General features: G+C 33.3%; 2 protein-coding genes and 1 long non-coding RNA gene across 3 annotated transcripts; all 3 read right to left on the bottom strand.

Annotated features, from left to right (window-relative positions):
• Positions 1-3,481: 3,481 nt before the first annotated feature.
• On the bottom strand, positions 3,482-6,132 carry LOC111202668. Its single transcript, XR_002655568.2, has 2 exons — positions 3,889-6,132; positions 3,482-3,807 (listed from the first exon to the last, which is right to left on the bottom strand). It is a non-coding gene; the product is annotated as an uncharacterized LOC111202668 (long non-coding RNA).
• Positions 6,133-7,724: 1,592 nt separating this feature from the next.
• LOC106452604 (homeobox-leucine zipper protein HDG1) lies at positions 7,725-11,640 on the bottom strand. The gene is made up of 9 exons (XM_013894759.3): positions 11,313-11,640; positions 11,039-11,241; positions 10,847-10,964; positions 10,109-10,768; positions 9,924-10,025; positions 9,633-9,833; positions 9,145-9,322; positions 8,692-9,059; positions 7,725-8,317 (listed from the first exon to the last, which is right to left on the bottom strand). Exons 1-9 carry the CDS (start codon positions 11,454-11,456, stop codon positions 7,937-7,939), a joined length of 2,355 nt encoding a protein of 784 aa, XP_013750213.1. The 5' UTR covers positions 11,457-11,640; the 3' UTR covers positions 7,725-7,936.
• A 3,199-nt stretch (positions 11,641-14,839) lies between these two features.
• LOC106452600 (COP9 signalosome complex subunit 1) lies at positions 14,840-18,241 on the bottom strand. The gene is made up of 6 exons (XM_013894752.3): positions 17,694-18,241; positions 16,127-16,447; positions 15,932-16,048; positions 15,757-15,842; positions 15,296-15,530; positions 14,840-15,211 (listed from the first exon to the last, which is right to left on the bottom strand). Exons 1-6 carry the CDS (start codon positions 18,084-18,086, stop codon positions 15,035-15,037), a joined length of 1,329 nt encoding a protein of 442 aa, XP_013750206.2. The 5' UTR covers positions 18,087-18,241; the 3' UTR covers positions 14,840-15,034.
• Positions 18,242-18,257: the final 16 nt, after the last annotated feature.

Below are 18,257 nucleotides of genomic sequence, written 5' to 3'. Positions count from 1 at the left end.
TTAGGTGTGATTATATAGTTATTATTATTTATGGTTACAAATTAGTCCACATGAATATCTTACTTGACCATTACTCATCAAGTTGTAATAAAAATAATTGTTCCCTATTTCCAAATAAGAAACTAATTATATTCTACAAAAATAAATTAATTGCATACACTATTTATATTTTAAGAAGTTACACCAAACCTTTCATAAAAACCTTTACATTCTTTTGTGACTTCAGTGAACGTTATAACAAACCTTTCATGTTATTTACGTTGCGTCTTAAATATTGAATCTAATTAACATTGAAATCTTTCAGGAAATTTATTAGTTAGATTCTCATTGTTTAATGCAAAAGGAATCAACCTTATTAGCAAAGTGATCAATGAATGCTTTTTTTTACTCGGTGTGACGTTTCAACTCTACAATATGCAAACCATAAACTATGATGCTAACATCTTAGGAGCTCAAACATACCAAAATATCTCAACAACAAAATATGAGTTAATATTATTAATAAAATACATTATATATTATTTAACAAAGAATATTTATATTAAATAAAAAATTTCAAAACATTGTACCATCTCTTTATTGAGTTCAGACGTTTCTAAATTTTTTTTATCAAATATTTATTGTGCTATTTAGAATCTGAATATTGTATTGTAGTATATACATATCTACCTATTAAAAATAACAATCATACGTGAAATTTTTTGTCAAAATATAAAAGCACAATTTGACATTATACACATAAATTGAATGTTTATTTCATATTACTAAAGATACTAAAGAGTCTGAAAAAAAATATTCATAATAGTATAATAATAGTTTTTGACCAAAAAAATATAATAATGGTTTACATACATCATACAACCCATGCAATATTATAGGTGCAATATATTCTATAAACAATATAAATAAAATTATACCAAATTATATATTTACAAATGCAGAAATATATAAATTGGTAGTTAATCAAAATATTCATTATTGTGTTACTATAAAAAAAGGTAACGATACTATATTACAGTTACAAAATATCTTGATGTTTATAGAAAAAAAAACAGACTCTTGGTTTGAAAAACATATACCAATTTTTTTTTTACCAGTGTCAGGTAACAATTCTGATGCTTTCAGTGCCGTCCCAGTAGATTTCGTGGCCTAAAGCAAATTTATGTGGTAACATATATTTAATTTTTTAAAATATTTTGGTCCAAAATATATTTAATATTTTTTGTTTAAATATAAAATGATATAGTAGTTTAGTTATAAATAAAAAAGTGAATTAGGCGAAAAATTCAAATCAGAAAATTCAGATGAATATTAGATTAATAGTGGATATTTTAATAAATTAAAATCACTAGTTTGTTTGAACTATTATTATCTTCTTTTTTAACTATTATTATCTTTAGTAACAAAAATAAAAACAAATAGAAAGAATAACAAATAAGTTACTCAAATTAGAACAGAAAAACATACATGTCAAAATAGAAAAATAGTGGAAACGTTACAAGTCCAACATATTTAACTTTGAAGATGCAAGACTCCAACTGAAACAATTGGTGAAAATTAATGTTTTAACCTAACTATAATCATTATTAAAAAATGTGGCCTCAAAAATTGTAAATTATTTTGTGGCCTAAAGCTCCGGCTTCACTGGCCTTATGGCAGGGACGGCCCTGATGCTTTAATGAATAACCTATTATTTTACTATTATGAATATTATGCTTGAAACTGTTAAAGCATTTGGGCGGATCAACGAGGGAAATTGACGTCACCTTTGTTGTAGTCATAAGTATCACCGCCACAGCCACCAATGGAGTAGTAAATACAGCACTAGGAAGAGGATAAGAGAAGGGGCTAGGGTGTTGGAAGAGAGGCGCGATGGGTGCAAGGGAAAGATAGAAGGAGAGAGGGAATCTGAAACTGCGGGAGAGAAGAGATGACATTGTTGTCTTCCTCCACAGAAATCTGGAGATGGGTAAGCTTCACAATATTTTCTGACTCTCCTTTTTTTTTTGCTCACAAGAAATGATAAAGTATGTTACAGATAGATACAACACAAGTCAGAAAAGTATCATGCAAAAAGCCTATATAATTCTTTCTAGATTAAATCACGGACTCCAAGCTCCACAATATGACCATGTTCATTGGCTTTAACCACCGTGGATGTATCTTTATCCCTGATTCCTATGCTGAAGGATAAAAAACATACCCTTTTGGTCAATGAAAATTAAAACACCAAATGCATAATCATGAATGTACCGTCCATAACCAATGGTTTTCTTTCAGATGTTACATGCAAGTCCGCAACAGAATGATCTAAACAAGAATCTAGAAAAGATATCAAATTTTCATTATCAGTCACTCAATCAGGAGTTATTGGGTAGAAAAACAGAACCAAGTATGCTGATTACAATCTAAATTTAAAAGCACAATCCGCGCGTAGCGTGGATAAAATCTCTAATATTATTTAATGACATCTAGGGCTAGTCCAAAAATAAACCATACCCTTAAATTTTTTCCAATATTTTCTGAAAATATTATGGAATCTTGATTAAAGAGGCTTTTGATTCCTGGCTCATATAGTTTGTGATGGCCTTGAGTCAATTTTAGCCCATACTATGTTAGTGAAGGAGTAGCCCAATTTTTTTTTAATTTACTTTATCTGCTGATCTGGTCGGCTTCGGGGATACTAGACTATGTGACTTGAATTTGGAACCCTTCTGACTAATGTCTAAGAGTGGACCTGTTACGCCCACCATGTTAACTACTTGGACCAACCCCAAACGCATTTTAGACAAGCAACAATAATTTAGCTCTTAGAAAGAATTGAATCCAAAACCAATGTGGATACACACTGAACTCCAAAATATTACCACTAGGCCATGTTCAAAAACCCGGCCGCCAAACCTGTTAAATCGACACTTAAACGTTGTTCAATGAAGAGTCGTGGTGATTTGTCCTAATTCGCCCGAAAACTCGGATTTAAAAAAAACTCATTTTAGTAATTTTAGGCTTATTATTGTTGAAATTATATTATTGTTGAAAACGAAGTTAAAATGCAGAAAGTATGGTTTCTGGTTCGACACATGAGAGGAAAAAAATAAAGGTATTTTAATAATCTTGTTTTCATTAAAAGAAAAAGGTGAAAATAGCAAAAAGAACTTGTAATCATGTTTGAACCCGCGACATCTTAACACTACAAGAAAAAAGTTTTTCTCAGCAGACAGAAAACACTACCTAACGATACGATAGCGGTTTATGAAACGATGTATCATCGCCCGTCATAGTAGGTCAAACACATTAGATAGCGGTTTTTTGCATTGCTATCTTATTGTTATATATTATAGCGTTTTTCTGTATGCAATTAAATATTTTTAATAGCGTGTCTTTATCATTATTATTTACATTAAATTTATTTATTTTAGAATTATTTATTTTAGAATTATTTATTTTAAAATTATTTATTTGTAGGTTTAATAATTAAAAAAACATAATAAATTATTTTTTATTAAACATTATAAATTACATTTGATAGAAGATAAGAATCGGTTTACACTTAACACTAAACCAAATGTTTTCAAAATTAAATCTAATCTAACCTAATTTTAATTAAACCTAATCAAAACCTAATATTCTTGAGCCAGCCTCCTCACGAACTTCTCCGTTCCTCGCCGCAAGCCCCATGACCACAACGTTTTCTCACGGCCACCAACTTCTCCGTCGCCTTCCCGCTGCAAGCCCCATGACCACCACTCTGCTCCGACCACCAGCTTCTCCATCGCCTCCTAGCCGCAAACCCAATGACCACCACATCTGCTAACAATCGCCATGTCTTTCTCACTTTTAACGAGAACAGAAAACCAGATTTAAAAGAGAAATAGAGAGAGAGGTGACCGGTGGTGGTGAGAGAGACGGTGGCGAAAGGGAGAGATGGCGGTGGTCAAGCATCTTCAGATCAGCGGTCGCTGGTTCGACTCCACCTTCAGATTTGTGTGTGTGTGAGGAGAGTGTTACAGAGAAAAGAGATGTGTGTTACATGAATCGTGTGTGTGTGTTTGAGACAGTGAGGGAGGTGTGTTTGAGACAGTGAGGGAGATGAAGAGAATGATACAGAGGAAGAGATCGATAGAGTCTAGAAGAAGGAAAATGAAAAGATGAATTCTTGGCCATTGGATTACAAATAATCAATGGTCAGAAATATTAATCCAAATTTTAAAGAATGGGCCAATAAGAATGAAGGAGGAAGATCACAAAAGAGTGATTTTGAGCCTTTGGATCAAAACTAATCAAAGGCCCAAAATAAAACTAATAAGAATTATCTGTTCATTTATTTATAATCATCTTTTTGTGTTGTTTTTTAATTATTTAATGGTTTTATTTTTATTTTTGAATTTTATAATGTAAATTTGAAATATTATACATAGTTTGAGATATATATTATTGAAATTATATTTTATTTAAAGTTTGAGTTTAATGTTCTTATATTATGATATATGTCAAAGTATGTGGTTTAGGGTTTATATTGTTAGAGTTTGATTAGAGATTTAAGGCTTGTGTTTTGAAAGTTATATATTAAGATTAAAAAGAGTAAATTTCGAGTTTATATTTAAGATCTGAAGTTATAGTATGAGAATATTAGAGTTTTACGTTGTGTTTATAATTTAGGGATTAAAACTTGTTTAGGGTTTGAGGATTCAAAAAGCTTAATATAGCATTTCATTATATTCTGCTATTAAACATACGCTATCATGATATCGTTTCCGAATATACCATTCTATCATAGTGTTTCCAAATATACAAACGCTATTTAAATTTAGGAGGTATGTCAACCATAGCAGAAAGGCAAAAAACGCTATACTCTAGTGCTATCAAAACTATTTTCTTTTTTTTTTTGAAAAACTATCAAAACTATTTTCTCTCGTAGTGTAACACAATAACCTAAACTGCTGGACCACCGTAAATCCTCAGTATTGTTTTACCATTAGATATATATGTAATAAAAACACATAATAAATTCTCGATTAATCTCCAACAATTTCATAACTCCATTAAGCCATATCCAAATGTACGTACAAGGCCGAACGAGTTTCAGAATAAGGGCTACCACTCTTGGTTGCCCAAAAAATGTTGATATAAACCAGTGTTTTTGAAAACTAGAGCAGACCAGTCGGACCGTGACTCGGCTTTCTAATCGGTTTCAGTTTGTAATAAAAACCGTATTTGAATTAAACCAGCAAATTCAGTTAAAAATCGGTGAAACTCGTTAAAACCGGTGATCCGGTTCGATATTAAAATCTGTTTTTTTTTCAAATTCAAGTAAAAAAATATAAAAAACTACAAATTTTGAAAAGATTTCGTAAAAAAAATCATATTATTTTTAAATATATATCTAAATAAATTACTATACATTATATTTTATATTATTGTAAAAGTTTTCATTTTATTTTCATATTGTTTTTAGATTCTAACAATGATATAAAATTTTATAAAGATAATGTTATAGTTATACATATATGTATAGTTACCTAATCTAAAATTAAGTCAAAATTTAAAATCCGGTTGAAGCGGTTGGACTGGTCGGACCGATGAACCAGATACAATGTCGAGTCGATGTCTGATCTGGTTTTCAAAACATTGATATAAACATATATTTTGTGGTAAACATGTTAAAAGAGATAAACAGATCTCTTAACCAGGTAAAAACCATTAGTATAAAAAACAGGTAAAAAGTATATAAACTTACTAGTTGGTCCATTTCTTGAGGTACTTTTGTGTGCACTGCATGGAGGATATATGAGCGCGAGTGCAACTGTATATTCATGCACTCACGTGTTTCATTATTCGTTTGTTCCTTTCCTATCAATTAATAAGAGTCCATGAGCTTCAACATTAAATAAAAGGTCTCTCGAATAGATGGTCCAACTTTCCTTTCACAATACAGAACATACTTTACCAGAAAAACAATTTCAGATATTATTCACAACTAGTTTTAGAAGTTTGAGAGTGTTCTAAATGAAATAATAAGAAATTAGGAAAAGACATGCGCCTTGCGCATGGTAAATTTATATGAAAATTATTTAAGAAATATCGTATGAGAAATAAAATTTATATTATTGATCGAATTAATATTTTTGCCCCTTAAACAATTTTTTTAATTTTTTTTGTTAATTACATAATTTGTTTACTAATGAAGTGATCTCATTTTTAAAAATGTTTTAGGTCAAAAAATTATTTATCGCATAAAAACCTAACGTTTAGGCCGAAGAATCTCATGCCTATTATTTGGTTACAATGAAACTATGCCAGCTCAGTTTTATATCATGATTTAGCAATTTAAAAGTTAATTACGATTATGAGAAGTTTACGTTCACGTGTCAATCCTATCTATCTTCGATATTTTTTTCATTTTTGTGTCATTTTGGTTATTGCTCGATATAAATATTGATTTCTGAGTTTAATCTCATTTCCTTCTTTTATTTTGGCCTGAGATTTAGAAAATGTTTAAGATTCAAAATTATTAAATAGATACATACTTAAGTTAAGATATGCGTCTTGTGGAGAATAGATATTTTATATTTATTACTTATTTTATATTTTTCTGCATATTATGAAATAATAAAATAATAAAATAATAATTATATATTAAATAACTAAGAAATCAGTTACTATTATGTAATAAATTGGATTGCACATACAAATCAAATGACTACTCTTGTTTATTCGCAATCATTTTAGGATAAATAAATAAAAAACAATCAATTTTATCTATCGTATATGATATATAATTAAATTTAAGTGATATGAAGTATATATACACATATATATATATTAAGATAAACACCTATTAAGATAAATTATTTATTTATATGATTTTATTATCATTGTATCTTATTATAGAAACAATTTTAAACATTAATCACAAAAGTTTATGTGAGACTTTTAACAGTTTTAGTAATTTATACTCGTTTTGAAAAATTCAAAATACAACATATACAAAAAGTCAAATTTTTTAATATATGATTAATGTAATTGTGTAATTTATTTTAATAATAAAAATTTATACAAAAATGATAGAAAGTATACAGATTATTAGCAATCTTCATTATTTAAAATCATTAATTACTATATATAATAATCACATTAGGTAATTTCGTAGGTTTTATTTAAGAAAATATATATATAATAAATTTAAATTTGATAAATGAATGGTTCATAATGGACATACTATATAATATAACATTTCCTAGCAATTTAATTTTGGACTAACAAAATTCTCAATTGATTTCAAGCCACCACATAAACAAATTAACATTCCAATTACGTGAAAACTCAGCATGACATTTTTAATTAGTACAAACTACATGTTCTAAACTTTTTAAATGATTCTCTATTAATATACAGGAGATGTTAAACCATTGATCATTAATTTTAACATAATAATTTTAACAATTTTAGTAATTTTGTCATTTTTTAAAATTCAAAATATAACATATATGAAAAATCTATATTTTAATTTTATAGCTAATTTGATTGTTTAATTTATTTTTATAATATAAAATTAAACAAAAATGATGGATGATATATAATTTTGTAGCTTTTATTTAAGAAAAGAAAATAATAATTATACACTTTAATTAATTTTATTGTTAATTTAATAAAAAATATAATATATACGTAATTGGACCAACATATTTTCTAAAAATTCACGTTCTAGTAATGACACAGGGCTATAATTAAAAGTCGTTCTTTGTTGTTTGTTTTTTTCATCAACAATAATCCAAAGTAAAAGCATCCAAAACTAAAACTTTTTGTTCTTTGTTGTTTGTTTTTTTCAAATTAAATATTGAGTAAATACCCGAACCATAACACCAGGAAGTCCTGACAAAGATGAGGTTCGTTCTTGACTCAATCCACACGCTGACACACACCGTCCCATTTCACCTCAGTTGCTATCACAATGAAGAGCAGCTTTAATCTTCTGAACGGTACATGATATCAGATTATTAACAGTCTCTACTGATTCCACCGTCAGCTTAGCCGTAGGCAAACTATTCACCAGTATCTGAAACGCCACCGTTAGCAACGACCCTCCTTCCTCCATGCACCCACCGCTACCGTTACCGTTACGTTCCTCTGACCGTTGCGGAGCGCTAGGGAGGATGGCGAATCCCGAGGGAAGTAGTGCCACGTAAGCAGAATCTCCACCGTTCATCACAGCTTGCATCGCTGGTATATCAACAGGCGCGTACACCACAACGGCTCCTACAGCGTCTATGCTTGTCTCCTGTAGTATCAGCATACTACTCTGATTCGCATTTATTGCCTACAAACAAAATAATATTAATAAATACAGGGGTAAATTGGTATTAGAATATAAAGCAAAAAAACAATAAAAAAAAAAAACAATAAAAGAAAAAAGATAATGTGATGTCGATAGTGTCACCGTCAGAGAAAAGGTCAAAAGTGTCTTTTAATAAATTTGACTTTCAACTTCCCCATACTTCCAAATGTTAGATTTGTCACTTTCTAATCACACAGCGACAAGATTCATATGACTGCATCAGCCTATGGGGTCACGTAACACAAAGTCCATTCACATTACAGCTACTATAGGATAAACATTAAATGCCTACAAAAACCCGGTATAGCTAAACCCAAACCAAACCGAATTAATGCATAGAGTATAGATAAGCTTACGGTGGCGCGGAGCAAGGAGACAGAGTTTGAATGGTCATGGCCTTTAGCGATATGGGCCATCTCTTGCATGGGCCCACCGTTGGATAAGATATCCCACTCAGATCTCAGCCGTTCATTCCCTAAGAAATCAAACAGCCGCTTTGGAGAAACGGGCATCCAAACGGAAGTCGCAGCGTTTAAAACGATTCCAGGCGGTTCACCAGGATCGTTCACACTTTTCCTAGTCATAATCCTAACGTCTTCGTCGACGTTACCGACGTTGAGTTTGCTCCATTTCTGCAGCGACGATGCACAAACGCCCCCGCAGAAATTATCAGTCATCCTCTTTGCTAGCTTCAACATGCTCTTCCTCCCATTACAGCTAATGGCTGTGCATATTATAACAAACGTTGAAACATATTAACAAATAAAGTTATGTTAGTTTTGTAATGAACAGCGTTTTAGAGTGCTTACGTGTTGGGCTACGTGAAGGAGAAACAGTGGAGGACATGAGAATAGTGAGGCATTCACATTGGCGTTGTAACGCAGCCATCCAACGCTGTGCACCAAACGCTAGACCGCAGCTGAGTAACGGGCGGTATAAGCGGTGGATGCGGGTCTCGTCGTACTCTGTGTGCTCGATCCACGTTACCTGTGATAAACTATGTTAGTGTTTGTTTATAAAATAAGTGTTGGGTTTGATGCACGATCCAAGGGCACAGAACTCGAAGATATTTTAGATGCTTCTGATCAATAAAGTATTGTACCTGCATGATATATTAGTTAAGTAATGTTTATAAACCCTATGCTTAAGAAACCTTTATTACATACTACATGACTATAATACGACGGTTTCTTGAACAAGCCAAAAAACCTTGCATGTGGTACATAGAGAAGTCTGACACTATTACAAGATTAGGGTAAATCAGAACATGAAGAATAGTTATAATCAGTTGTGTTACCTTAGAGTATCCATTGGCCATGTCTTGTACGAGGCAACCCGATGGTAACCTTCTACAGCTTGAAGAAGATCCTTCTCTTATGGAATCAATTGAGACATCTACCACTGCCCAAACACCTTCCGCGTGCTGCTTACAGAACCTCAAGAACGAGACTTGTCGCACAGGCACGAGCGGAGACAACAGTTGAAGCTCTGCGTGCATCTAAAGTTTAACCAAAAACAAATGTTTAGAAAAAACTAATAGAAAGCCCCATTTTATCATTAGATGACTTGAGTTTTGTTGTATAAGTACCAGATGAAGTGCACCGTTTCGTGTCCCTCCCATGCCACTAGAGATAATCTCTGTGGTTGATGTTCTTGAGATCATAGATGGAAACATCTCCGCCCATCGTTCCTATCAAAACACAATCATTAATGTTAACATTTTGTTAAAATACATAACGCATATGGTAACAACTAAGTGTTTAGTTAACTAACCGAGTCCATCAAGGTTTCAACGAGTGCTAAGCTATTGATGATAACGTTTCCAGTTTCTTTAGAAGCTTCAGACACAAACCCATCTTGCTTCGGTCCAACAACACGACTGAAACTTGTGTCGTACTCTTCCTTGTTAAGCATTTCAAACCCAGTCTCCGAGCTCCGAACCCAAAGCGGCTCGTGTCTCTGAGCCATCTTCACAAGCTCCTCCATAGCCGCAAGAGCCAAGTCCAGATACCTCGACCTCTGATCAAAATCACTAACCGGTCGTTGACGGTTAACCGTAGCTAAACCGGTACCATTCGAAATCTCAAATCTCGGAGAAGCTTGAGGCAACGAGGGAGATGAGAGAGAGAAACCACCACCGGATCCAACTCCAACACCGAGGACGAGTGATGAGTCCGGTACATGATGTGAACCGGAGGTAGACCGGCCAAGGAATTTACCGGTTAAGGCGCAGACCCGGTCTAACTCGTCTTTGAGACGTGAGTTTTCGATACGAAGGTGTTGCTCTTCCATGGAGACCTCGCCGAGGACGGCTGGTCCGCCGCAGTTACTGCACATAGGGTTCCTCATGGCTTCGCGTACGGACATGTTCTCAGCTCGAAGCTTATCGTTCTCTTGTCTTAACAAAGCATTTTCATGTCGTTCGATTTGAGTCTAAAGAAAAAAAAACAAAATCAGCTAAAAAAAGAAACAAACTTTTCAGACAACAAAGAAGAAGAAGAAGACAGAAACCTTCATCTGAGTACGGCGGTTTTGGAACCAGAACTTGACTTGACGTGGATCTAAGTTAAGTTTACGGCTGAGATCAAGACGCTGTTTCTCGTCGGGATGTGCACACTCCTTGAACACCCTGAAAGCGAAGATTGAAGTCATCAAGAAGAGATTTTTTTTTGTGAGGGGTTGAAGAATAAAGAGTATAATTACGATTCGAGGTCTTGTATTTGTTTAGCAGTGTGGCGGTGGTAACGTTTCTTCTTCCTCGGAGGTTTATCTCCGGTTTCGAGATCGTCGCCGGAGGCTGCTTCAGCGTTATCGCTCTCAGATCTGCTTTCTGCATCTTCTCCTCCTCTACTCTTATTACGAGTTACATTCGTCTCGAACGTCTCTCCGTTTACTCCATTCGTTTGCTACCAAACACACAGAGAATGTAACTAAAGCTAAGTAGAACAACAACAAGGAACAGGGTTTGTGAGCTTACGAGTCCAAGAGAGAGACCGTTGGAGGAGAAGGGACGAGAGTGAGGCATGGTGGCTGCGGCGGAGAAAGAGACGTGGTCACTGTACGGAACATCGGAGATTCTATCTCCGGAAGAACCGTCGCCGAGATAACCGTTAAAATTCATGAGAATTCGATTAGGGTTGTAATGAAAGATGGGAACTTTAAGAATCAGCAAGAATCCGCCATGGATGAAGAAGATGAGAAGAGAGCCCTAACTGTTAAAAAGCTTTTGTCGCTTTGGTGCATGTCCACGAAAAAGAAAGATAGAGAGAGAGAAGATAATAAATGAGAAATGAGAAATGACAACAGAAACGACAATAAAAGGAAGATAGAAAAAGGGTAAAAAGGGAAATGAGTAGATGTGGAGTCATGGAAAGCCTTACAAGTTTCCCTATGTTTAACCCATTTTGAAAAGTTGGGTTTGACTCTTTGACATTATAAACCTTTTGCTATAAAAGTCCACTTCAATCCAGGCTTACTCTTTTGCCCCCCTACTGCTTTCTTTCTGTTGGCTTTTAACTACAGATTTGCAGTTGCCCCAAAAAAAAAAAAAACTACAGATTTGCTTCGTTTCTCGAGCTGTTTATTTGTCGAATTCATTATCTTCCGACACGTTTCTTCACGATGGATTTTGTTGCACTGCAAATCTGTGATGGGTTTTCTTCATAGTGAACAAGAGGTTATATAACGTCAATATGAGCAAATGTTTCATAATTCCTAGTACGACGTATCATTTGTCATTTTACTTTTGAAAACATTATATGAAAAGATTTTTAAAAATATTAATCTCCGCGCGGTATCAGACTAAGGGTCTGACCGGTGTAACCGCAGCGGTTGCGGTTGCGAGAGTTTGCGAATGCATGTAGTTGCGGGTTTAAGCAGTTTTAAGATATTTGTACGATTGGTATTGTGGTTAGAAATTTGTGCGTTTGCGGGATACTTATGACTGGTTAACCACCAAATACAACAGCGGTTAAATAATAAATTAACAATATTTATATTTTATATAATTATAAAAATATTAAACATCTTAATATTATAATAAATATAAAAATCATATTTTTAATTTTTTTTAAATTATAGAAAATATTTTTATTTTGAAAATTTATAATATAAATTAAAACATAATAGACATATTTTAGTATTTTTATTATTTCAATTAAAAAAATTATTTTTATTTTTATTTTTGTATTTCTATTATTTTTTTTTATAAAAAATCACCCTCCCGCAACCGCCAACTATATCTGAAACCAGCTTTTGAATTTAAGAGGTTTAGAACGGTTTGAAACAGTGTAGAATGATTTGAGTGATTGTTGCAAAACACCAACAACCGCCACCAACCACAAAAACTATGTTTGCGGGTGGTAGCGGAGAAACCAGTCAAGCGTTTATGATTTTGTGGTCTATGGTCTAGAATCACATGAGATTAATAAACTATAGGAGTATATTCTAAAATATAGAACACCAAAAAACATGTTCTCGAATTTGGTGGAGTACAGGGGTGGGTATATTTAATGGCACATCTTCCAAATTCGGTGGATTCATAACTCTATGGCTTGTGAGTTTTAAGTAAATACATGGAGTTATTGCGATGCTACCTAAGACCCATTATAAAAAAAGGCAAAATCATTTTATATATAGTTCGATTAATAATGGACCGTTTCACCTTAGAATAATACCTTTACTTACTCAAAATACCAATCGACCATAGAAAACCAATAGGTTGTTTACATAAAGTAATGTGTCAAGTTTCTATTTTTGTTCGAATCTTGAAAAACTCCCTTGAATATTTTTCTGCCATGGACAAAAATAGATAAAGATAAACCACTAAACGTGTACACATAGAAAACAACTGAGAGAAATGCATAGAGAAGAAATACATATGACTAGATTAAGATCCGCACCTTGCGCGGGATAAAAATTATATATATAAATTATTTTATGTATTATATGTTCTTACATATTATGAAATAATAAATATATATTAAATAATTAAAAGTCAGTAACTATTACATATATAATAAAATTGGTGCGAACGTATAAATCAATTTTATTAATACAAACAATTTTTTTAAAAAATTTGATAGGATATGTAATTAAATTTAAATGATATTAACATACATAGTATATTTTTAATATTAATGTCTATTTTTTTCTTTAATGGTGTTTTCTACTTATATGTTTTTTTTTATCATGTGTATCTTTAATAGCAAAAACTTTAAATTACTGATAACAAAATTTTCATTGTGGGACTAATAATTTTAGTAATTGATAATTTAAAAAAATTTATCAATGTTAGTTCAAAACTTTTATCAAAAAAATTATTCAAAGTAAATTTTGAAACTAAAATATTTATTTATTCAATATGGTTTATAGTTTAATTTAGAATGATATATATATACATATATATTTTAAATCTTAATGATTAATTAAATTAGACTTTTACTTATATGATTTTGTAATCATTTGTATTTTGTCATAACAAAAATTTAAAACCATGGATCGCAAAATTTGAATGTGAGACTTTTAACAATTTTAGTAATTTATAGTCATTTTTAAAATTCAAAATATAAAATATACAGAAAAATCTAAATTTTTATAATATGGTTATTTTGTTTTTTTAAGTTATTTTAATAGTTTTAAATTAAACAAATTTGATAGAAGATACATTTTTTTTTATCAGATCTTTTTTATTCAAAATCATTAATTGTCATATATACATTACCCACATTAGGCAATTCCGTAATCTTTATTTAAGGAAATAATAATTAACATTAATAATGAATTTATGGTTAGTTTAATAAAAAGTTTATTATATAATTAGATGGACCAACCTATTTCTCTAGTAATTCTAAAAATCATCCTAGTGATGACATGTGGTTACAAAAAGAAGTTGTAATGTTTCACAAATAATATATAGGGGATTAATGATATTATACAAGACGAGAATTGGTACGATAAAAATTATAACAGCTTACAGATTACAGAACACAAATTGTACCCTCAAGCGATGACTTAGAAAGAGTTATCTCAGTTGATGATGAAACTTGTATAAATTCAACTATCAATAATGAAAGGTAGCTATCAAAATTAAATATCAAAAGTTCTTTGAAACTAGAAATTCAAAATTTCACACTTACTAGTCCACATGATGCGTCATGCCGACATCCAAATCTTGGTTTTGCAGTTTTCGAGATTGTACTTATTTAAAAAAGACCATGCCGTTTCTATGATTATCTATGTAAATTAGAAAGAGCCCTAACTTGTAGAGTGACATCTGGCCCTAACCATCGTATAATTTACAAAGTTTAAGCTGTTGACAAAGTGAAACTGATATTAGTTGGGGAGATGAGATATGAGTCCCCACATGCGTAGAAAAAATGTTCTCATAATTGATACTGGCCCATGGAACCAAGTGTGTACTTAGAAGTTTGACCATATTCACTTTCAATGTGAGTTCCATGCATTTTCAGATTCACACTTAGGATTTGATTCAAAGTCCAATGATTGATACTTCAAAGAAGCTTAGAAATTAAAAGTCAAGAAAACAAAGGCAGTAACAAATAGAGCAGAGATGATTGTCTAGACATATATCTAACAAATAACTAAAAAACCAAAGCAATCTTTCATAAACATCTTTATAACCTTGGAATAGACCAGTCACCAGTGCCTCTCGGGTTAGCCAAACAGATGAAGTCCATCTCAATGGTTTCTTCCAGCTCTGGCATGATACTCATGTTTAAGAAGGTTGGCTCTCAACATCATTGACCTGACATCTCTATCGAACTCGTTACCCATCTGAAGCACCTTTTGGAAAGTTGCATTCCTCTGATCAGCGTGCCTTGCATAGAGGATTTTGTTGTGAGAATCAATCCGTGCCTGTCGGGAATGGAAAAAAAAAGGGTTTAATGGTTTCGAAATGACAGTAATAAGACAAAGTTTCTATATTGAAACAGAACGAACCTGTATCTGGTTGTCTGTTATCAAGGCTTCCAGTTCCTTCTCTAGACCAGAGACACTCGTCTTGAACGCATCAGCCATCCTACTCAAATCAACAGAAACAAATGGCAGTGTGTACTGGATCAACGCCTTCTTCCTTATCTGATCATAGAGTGTGTCGACGTGATCATGAAGATGGATGTCCAGCAGCAGATTCGCTCTGAGACTTCCGAGATACTCCAGACAAGAAGCATAGCGGCTGCCAACAAGAGAAGTTAAACATGAGATTTGATAGGAGAAAAAGGTTCATGTCGTTGTGATAGATAAGAATTTGGAGAAGTCTTCATAAGCAAGACGGTATAGAATTCAACATAACCCACAGTTCAGTGAGTTGGTCAGAGCCAATGGTTAGAATAAATACTGATAAAATGGACAAGAGTTTGTAAGAAACATGTTAGACAAGAGTTTTGCATGAAACATGTTACCTTGAATAGAAATCGTTAATAAGTTCCCTCACTTCGGGTACTAGCTCCAAGAAATCCCGGAAGTTGATGTTGTCAATCACTTTTGCCTGTCACATAAGATTAGTGAGTTATGGATCAAGGGACAATGAAACCAAAAACTGACAACTAATGAGAAAAATCTTAAAGGGATAAATGCCTTCAATTCTGATCGATCAAAGCTAGCCAGTGCACAAAGTCCTCCATAGGTTGCAACGTCTTGAGGAGCAATGACCTCGTTATATGAATTCCCAAGTTCTGGACTAACATCCAAAAACTGCACAAGACAAAATCCAAGTCCAACGATTAGACATCAATAAGATCTTGAGCTTTAGAAAACGACAATTCGACAGACCTTACGAGCAGCGAGCTTATACTTCTTCAGCTCCAAGTGAGCCAATCCAGAAGCACATCGGAGTTTAGCAGCTACAAAAGGGTCAAGGGTTTCAGGGTTCTGCTCTGCCTTGTTCACGTAGCTTGACACATGAGTGAACTGTCCCATCTCGATGCTCACAAGAATGGCGTTCATACACATGTGAATAATGTGCTTAGCCGTGGTGCAGTAGTCTCGTGTTCGAACATAGTTCTTGAAAGCATCACTGAGCAAACCACAAGCATAGTAGAAGTCACCAAAATCATTATGACCCATTCTGATGCTTTCCTTGATCAGATTAGTCTGCATAATCAAGACAGTAGATGAAATCACTATTTACACAATTACAGAGTCAAACAAGCGTTTAGATAAAGTACTAAGCAGCACGTAAACAACGCTACTTCAATCTCTTGAGTAATAATTTGAGAAACAACATCATAAAAGCCAGTAGTAGAGAATCATCATTAATAGACAACAATGAACAAATTCTGATGCTTTCCTTGATCATATTTGTCGGTATAATCAAAACAGAAGAATCGCTGCTTATGTAATTACATAACCAAGCAAACGAATTATCAGAAAAGAGCTATAGAAACACACTTAGCAGCACATAAACAACACACGTACTTAATTATATAAGTAATGAAGTGAAACAATATCATAAACAATCAGCGGTAGAGAAACATGAACCCATTCTGATGCTTTCCTTAAACGTTTGTATTATCAAATAGAAGATGAATCTATAGTTCTGCAATTAAACGAATCACCAGAAAAAAAGAGCCACGCACACACTAAGCTACACAGAAACAACACTACACACTTCATTGTCTAAGTAATGATTCACCAGAAAAGAGCGATGCAAACACACAAAGCAGCACATAAACAACACCACATACTTCATTACCTAAGTAATGAACTGAGAAACAGCATCATAAGCAATCAGCAGTAGAGAGTCATCGTTATACAGATAACCATGAACCCACTCTGATGCTTTCCTTGAACGTTTGTATAATCAAATAAAAGATGAATCTATAGTTATTCAAGTAAACGAATCACCAAAAAAGAGCCATGCAAACACACTAAACAGCACATAAACAACACTACAGACCTCATTCTCTAAGTAGTTAATTGAGAAACAACATTAAAAATCAGCAGTAAAGGGTCATAATTAACAGATGAGCTATTCTGATGCTAACGTTTGTATAAACAAATAGAAGATGGATTCATAGTTCTGCAAGCAAATGAATCTCCAGAAAAAGAGCTACGTAAACACACTAAGCAGCACATAAACAACACTACACTGAGAAACAGTATCATAAACAATCAGCAGTAGAGAGACATCGTTATACAGGCAACCATGAACTCATTCTCAATTTGTCATATGCTTTCCTTAAGCGTTTTGCATAATCAAATATAGTAGTTCTGTAAGCAAACGAACTACGCCTACACTAAGCAGCACAAACAACACACCGCATACTTCATTCTCTAAGAATCTAATATAAACAGAATCATCAAAATCAGTAGTAGAGAGTCACAACAAGCGATTTACCCGATACGAACTGAGCTCGTTCTCAAGCCTTCCTTTCTTCTGCTCAGCACGACGATCTACACTTTCACACCAAGCCGAATCCATCTTGTACTTATCCCCAAGCCTCCCGTTGATCCTGTTAACCACGTCTCTGAACAACTGCGTGTTCTCTCCCTTCTTGATCTCGTCGTAAGCCATCCTCAGCGCTTCGAGCTGCATCGTCTGATTTCCTCCGCAATGGCTTGCGATGAAGAGTAATCGCATGATCTTCGTTCGTCCTTTGTAAAGCGACGCGTAAGCTTCGATGTCGAGAGGTTCGCCGCTTATAATAGGTCTCCGATTAGATGTTTCTTCGCCTCCTCCGTTAGTGCACATCTCCATCATCGGTCCGCTTGATTCTTCGTCGCGCTCCATCGATTCGTCGAGATTTAGGGTTTTGTTTTTTTTTGCTCTGCTCAGAAGTTATTTTGAGCTTCCTTTGAGTTTCTTCTCTCTTCTGATCGGAGGGGCTGGTTATTAATTTTGTATTAAGTAGAGAAATATACGTCGGTCCGGTTTAGGCCCATCTCAATATAATAGTTGGGT

Source organism: Brassica napus, chromosome C6 (assembly GCF_020379485.1).
Source record: "Brassica napus cultivar Da-Ae chromosome C6, Da-Ae, whole genome shotgun sequence".
Classification (NCBI taxonomy): Eukaryota; Viridiplantae; Streptophyta; class Magnoliopsida; order Brassicales; family Brassicaceae; genus Brassica; species Brassica napus.
This window is presented reverse-complemented; position numbering and strand designations above follow the sequence as displayed.